The sequence below is a fragment of the Vigna radiata genome, chromosome 9, assembly GCF_000741045.1.
Source record: "Vigna radiata var. radiata cultivar VC1973A chromosome 9, Vradiata_ver6, whole genome shotgun sequence".
Classification (NCBI taxonomy): Eukaryota; Viridiplantae; Streptophyta; class Magnoliopsida; order Fabales; family Fabaceae; genus Vigna; species Vigna radiata.
In genome coordinates, this window is record NC_028359.1 from 12,976,693 (window position 1) to 12,983,474 (window position 6,782).

General features: G+C 33.6%; 1 protein-coding gene across 1 annotated transcript; it reads left to right on the top strand.

Annotated features, from left to right (window-relative positions):
* The first annotated feature begins 3,744 nt into the window (after window positions 1–3,744).
* On the top strand, window positions 3,745–6,434 carry LOC106773818 (uncharacterized protein At3g17950-like). The gene is made up of 3 exons (XM_014660574.2): window positions 3,745–3,850; window positions 4,169–4,318; window positions 5,816–6,434. The coding sequence occupies exons 1-3, from the start codon at window positions 3,839–3,841 to the stop codon at window positions 6,215–6,217; spliced, it is 564 nt and encodes a 187-aa protein (XP_014516060.1). The 5' UTR covers window positions 3,745–3,838; the 3' UTR covers window positions 6,218–6,434.
* The last annotated feature ends 348 nt before the right edge of the window (window positions 6,435–6,782 follow it).

Consider the following 6,782-nt stretch of genomic DNA (forward strand, 5'->3'; position numbering starts at 1 on the left):
TATGACAAAAATTCGTAGATAAGACAAAAAATTCCTAGATAATAAAAAGTTATCTATAGATTATCTACAGACAAAAATACATAGATAAAATTTTCGTAGGTAACATTATTAATGGATTTTTCTGTAAATAATTACATACAAATAAATATGTATGTAATTACTTACGGATAAATTCATATATAATTACTTACGAATAAATTCATATATAATGTATTTGTCAGCTTTAGTGAAACTTTTTTTTTTTGGAACAATTATACAATCTTGGACATTGATTAAAGTATACATACTACAACATACTCTCGTTATGTAATGTTAATAGTGGTGTTACTATAACACTAGTAAAAAAAGGGTTTTTAACCTCGACAAATAGGCTTCGGTTAACGGTGGATTGAAGCATATCTGCACTACGGCATCGGTTCCTGCAGAATCGGTGTATAAAGATGTTTATGCCTCAGTTATTATAGAACCGATGCGTATTAGAGGAGCATAGGCATCGAGTTGGTACTGAACCGAGGCGTAATGGTTGTATTGCCTCAGTCAATGGTAGAACCCTCAGGTGTAAACTTGGTGCCCTCAGATCCTTTCTCGCAAGATCTAGAAGCTTTCTCTTCATCATGCGAAATCTAAAAGGTTGAAGCTTTTGCCTTTTTTCTTCATTGCGGCAGACTCAACGTTGGTGGCCAGCCCAGCGAGGCACGACAACGACGCGACGAGGTTGTGGCGAGGCGTCGACGAGGTCGCGATGAGGTGGCGACGAGGTGGCGACGAGGTCGCGGCGAGGTCGCGCTGAGGCGGCGACGAGGTCGCAGTGAGGCGGCAACGAGGGTTCAAACTCCAGCTTCTTTCTTCTCTCTTCTCTGTCCCGGCTTCACAAGAAGTGGAGGCATCAACCTTAATCTTTTCTTCTCTTTGTTCTGGTTTGACAGCGGCAATACATTGCGTTCTAGGGTTTCGATTTGGGATTTGGGGTCATGTTCTTGCGTTCTTAATTTGGGATTTGGGATTTGGTTTTGATTAGGAATGTTCTTGCCTTCTCCTTTGCCTTCGCCTTGGATATTTGGTTTCGATTAGGATTAGGATTTGGTTTCAATTTGGTTTCAATTTGCGTCAACTTCTGTTGTGACTTCTCCTTTGCCTTCGATTTGCCTCATCTTCTGCAATAGCCAGTGATGTGTAATTATTTGTGTTCAGGTGTGAATGTGAATGGATTTGGCTGCAAGGCAGAGACGAATGGATTTCTGCTTTCAACAACCAACTTCCTGGAAACAAGAACAACGATATCATCTGCTGGGTTTTGCTCTTCTTGCTGCCTAAGTTTTTGGGAACTCCATTTTCCTACATCAACTTTCTCTTGATTGAGGCCATTGACAGGAGTCCATCTGCGGTGAGGGTTTTGGGAAACTTTGAGGTGGTTAATCCATAATCATTTTTGGTTTGGTCATCAACAACATCATATTTGGATCCTTGATTTCTGAGCAATGAGAAATGGTTTCCTCTCAGTTTTCTGGTTTTACAAAGGATGGTCACAAACCCTCACAAACTCATTTCTTCCAGCTTTATCACCAAGGCCTTTTCACGTGAGTTTAGCTTTTAGATTTTTTGTTTCTTCTATTTGTTTTTAATTTGCAGGATTAATTTGTGGTTCTATTTTTGTCTACTGTTCAGAGAGGATCTAGCACGCATATATGCTGGGGAGATTATTTCTGCAGTTTCTCATCTCCATTCAAATGGAATAATGCACAGGATCTGAAGCTCGAAAATATTGTACTGGACGTTGATGGCCACAAACGATGTATGCTATAATTGGAGCTAAAATATGAAAAGAAAAAGAACACGCTACTACCTCGGTTATCTAATAACCGAGGCATAATCGTACCATCTTTTGATCTGGTCCATACCGAAGCAAAATGTTTACCCTTTTTTACTCCATCTGAGCATGCACCGGTTGCAGAACCGGTGCCAATAACCAAAACCAACCGGTTTCTTTTCCGCTTAATGTACTAGTGTAATGGTTATAATAAGTAGTTAGCATGGGTGTTAATGAGTGGATAGACCAAGGGTCTATGTGTGAGATGTTAGTGATGACACGAAGGGTTAGAGATCAAGGATCAATGTTTGAAGTTCAAGGATCGAGGATTGAGTAATTCAATATTATTAAATTGTTTATGTTAGAGGATTAGGAATCCTATTATAATTACTACTATGTATGGGGTGTCTCATTATGGTTGATATAATCAAAAGATATGTATCTTGTTGTGTTTTTTATTATGGTTGGTATAATAAGAAGATATGTATCTTGTGTGTTTGATTATTATTGATATAATCAGGATATGCGTATCTTATTGTTATGATTTTTTATCGGTAGTTTAGCCATACATGTTTATGTTTGTGTTTGTAAATGAAATTATCCGCGATGATCGTATAATGTGTTATATATGAGCAGATAATGTTACAAATGTTCTAAAAGCGTGATTGGCTCAAGAGAGGATGAAGAAATTATAATTGTGATTCATTTAAAACTATTTTGTTTTTCAAGTTAAGACAATATATTAGACTATTTCCTTCGTTATTTTATTACTTGAAATAATATAATTGGATAAGATTTTTTTTATTTTTTTTAAATACATTTTTACCTTATGATAAATTTTGAATTTTACTAATTTTTAATAACTTGACATCTGATAAATCAGGTTGTTCCAGTAGTTATCATAGGCTAACTACGCTTTTAATTTAGCATTGTACCTTTTTTTCATTTTTTCCACTATACTCCTTTCTTAATGTTGCCTTCCTTGATGCATTGCTTGAACTCTCGATGGCTCCCTTTAACTGCTTTATTGGTCCTTAGATAGAGATATCCCTTTTTGATACCTTATGTCTTAACTTTCCTTTAATATTGTTCTGCACAACCTTATCTTGCTTGCATCCCCTCATTCTTTTTAATGTCTTTATCTCGATGAATTACTTCAATGTCTTAGTTTCGATCAAAAGATGTTTTCTACATTTAACGTCTATGTGTGTGAAATAAATTTCTATCAGACAAATTCTCTTACATGATAAAAATATAGTATTCGAATTAAAGCTACATATAAATTTATTTTTATTTATGAAATATATACTATTGAATAAACTATGTTCCTTGGAGAGGGTTTAAGCTATTTTGTTTTGTCCCCACCACGTAATCCTTGCAAAGAGTGAGAATTATTCTGACCCACGCAACTGCACTCTTTGTTCTTTAATAACTGGCAGAAATAATATTCCCACTAGCACACTGCTGCTTCCATACCAGAGCTCACATTGTTGCAGAAAAAGGCTGGTAAGAAGTCACTCTCATGTCACCCTCTACTTTGTCTCATTCTATTGACTTTCAGAGACAATTATGCAGATAAATTGCATTCACTTAATACAAAAGCTCTTACGTCCATATCCATTCTACCACGCTCACAGTTTTATAGCCATAAGGGCATGCCACTATCTGATCAATGCTGATTCCTTTGTTTGTTCTCTGTGCAGTCGTTGAATTCTACTCTTGTTTTGTTGCATTGGTCAGAGGGTATATTCAGTAAATAACAGTTATTCTTTTTATTTTTTCCTCATCTATCCGTGTTGTCAAAATATATTTCAGATCATCACGACCAATCACAAACTGTTACGAATGCGTTTTCAAAAAATTATCAAAAAAAAATTGTTAAAGAGACATTTTCCTTTTGTATATATATATATATAGTATAATAATATCCGAGTTGTCAGGGATTGAGTCTTAGGTGGGTGAGTATTTTAACACCTACTATTTCATTTCCGTCTTGTTCATACCATTCCAAGGTAATTCACTCAAACAGTAATGGTTTTGCAGGTATCATCTCTCTCCTCTTACACTCACTCTCATTCACATACAAAGTTGCTATTTCAAGTGTCATAATTAATGCTCTCAGGAAACGGTGGCTTTTAAATATTTGAAGAGTTTTTGCTATACCAGAAACAACAACAAAGTTCTATCCATATCATACATGCCAATCGATTCATGAACAGTGTTTTTGGAACGTTTACTGATTGAAAAAGAGATATTAAAAATTTCTCTTAACTTTCAGTTTGGATAACAAAAATAAGTATTTCATATTCTCTATCTTATGTTTTTTTTACGTACCCTTTGGCTGGTTTTGAGGCAATGCAGGAAGAAGGGTGGCCTTTGGGTTTGAGACTATTGAATGCAAGAATTGGGTTAGCAGGAAATGGTGATTTCTCTGGTTCAGTTTCCTTCAGCACCATTCTCACTGCTTCTCCCACCCATTCAACTGATTCTTCATCAGATCTTGACGCACAGGTAAATAACTTTCTTTCAGCAAACCTATAATGGTCAAGCTAAACTTTTACACATTCTGTCTAGTTTTAAAGTTCATTCACGAATTTTTTAGAGTTTTTCAAACAGTCATTGTAATGTTTCAAGCAGTGGATTCTAATATTAACTTAAGTTTACAAAAAATTACACAATAAGCAAAGATTTTAAATTTAAATTAATTTTACAAAATTTACTTGAAAAAGGTAATTGTACAATGTCAATTTATTTAATATGTTTTTTCTTTACGATGTAAACTGTTTTAGATAATGTGCATTAGTATCAGTCTAATAAATGTGGGAAACCTTTGTGGAAATGAAACACAAGTAATACCCACGAAACACAGCTGCTTAATCATTCATTCAATATATTATGTATATTATGTGACTATGATTTTAGCGATTAGACTTGCCAGGAATATTTTAAGATCATTTTACTTTTATATTCTGTGTTAAATATAAAAGTGTGTAACATTGTTTAGAATGAAAAATGATTTTTTGACACACTTAACTTTTTTACATTTATTTCTTGAAAAAATACAAAATTTTACATTTTTAAAACTATTTTACGTTTGTATTCCGTGTCAAATGAATGTAAAAGTATATTATGGTAATATTGTTCTTTTAAAACAACATCAAAACCCTTGAGAACATGAATAACTACATGCATAAAAATCACCCATAAAGAAAATTCATCTTCTTGTTGTTCTCTTTTGGATTCTCAATCTCTTCGGTGTTACCGGTGTTGCTTGGTTCCCATGGTCCAGAACATGGCCTTGCGTTGCCACACTATGCGTTGAAACAAAATGGTTCTGATTTTACTTTTGTCTTTAATTTTAATTTATAGGTTGTCATATTCAAGTACAACTCAATTAAAATATGGAAAATGATATTTTGACACCAATTTTTGACACTATTTTGACATCGCACATGTGTCAAAACGTGGTTGGACAATTTCAAATTAAAAATAGCTGAGACAAGGGTATATTTGGAAGAAAAAAACCAAAGTTTTTCTTTTAATTTGAAATTGTCCAACCATATTTTGACACGTGTGCGGTGTCAAAATGGTGTCAAAAAATTAGTGTCAAAATATTATTTTCCTTAAAATATTCCTTTAATTATGAAATGAGTCAAATTATTAAAAGAAAACTAGTTTGAGTGCCTACTTAATATTCTCAACAGTATTATTTTTCACTTAAAGTGAAGAATTATTGCCAACTGTATTTAATATCATGTTGAAAAATATGTTTAATGAATAGCAAAAATGAGTCAAAAGTTTGAGAAGTCGTTTTCTAAACACAAATCAAAAGCATAACGTCTAGTGAACACGACCATTTTCCATAGATTCTACGTAGAGTAATTCAAAAGTTACGATATAATATTCGACAGAAGTAATTTCAAAGGAAATTTTAGATTGGATTATGCATGTTCATATATAGCATTTTTTTCACGAGTCATTTTTCTAACTTGGTATTGCTGGGTTAAGTCCACTGCATCATTCTTCCGTGACAAGAGCATCACGCTTGGCAGCCTCATGAGAATTTCTAGCTTTTTAGAAGTCTCAAGGAGATCAAGCAAGGGAAGATTGGAGCAACCCTCAAAGAACAACGAAAATAATCACAAGCTGAGGCCTTGGTTGTTCTCATTTTGTTCAAAGCTAACTACTGATGCAGTGAGTGTGAGTGCTGCTGGTAACAATCTTCTGTCAGAAAGAAAAGCTGGAAATCATAGAAGGAATAATCATTGTTCAACCATTTATGGACATAATGGCTTGTTCCCAGTTCAAGAGTCGAAATCGCTATTTGTTGGTGGCCACGTTGCTCATAAAGCGTTGGAGAAAAGCAACGGATATGGAACACCAGTAACTCTGTGTTGTCTGTGCAGATAAATCCATGGATGATGACCCTTTTGCTTCTCACTTTCTTCATATTTCGTTCCATGGATCTCTTCGATTTCTTTATTTGTTGCTTCATAATCTCAAACTTTTATCATATGTTTTGTTTCGTCACTAAGTTACAAGTAGTTGGAATAATTTATTTTAACTTCGTGCCACGGATGAATGCAGTTCATCACGAATTGAATATTACATAGGCTTTCAAAAATAATCCAGACCTTACTTTTCTTGAATTCAATTGTCTCCGCGCAGACAATACAAGCTTACAAAATTTACAGAACCATTACGAATAGAGTTACATATACTAGTAATTCTATCTTCCTGATATTATATTTGATGATGATCAACAATTATAATAAAAATAAATAATGATTAAAAATAAATATTACTATAACATATTTTTTACTTAGTATAATAACAAATTATATTGTAGTATAACAATTTTAATTTTGATAGTTTTTTTTTTAATTTTGTAGATGATTAATATAATTGATCACGTGTTGAATGCCTAGTAATCCTTACATATGCTTATTAAATAGAAAATTATAATATTAATATT

What these genes read in the sequence shown, in the direction of transcription:
- LOC106773818 (XM_014660574.2), top strand. An exon ending in CATCAGATCTTGACGCACAG is followed by an intron (nt 4,319 to 5,815) that starts GTAAATAACTTT and finishes TGCTGGGTTAAG; the next exon opens with TCCACTGCATCATTCTTCCG.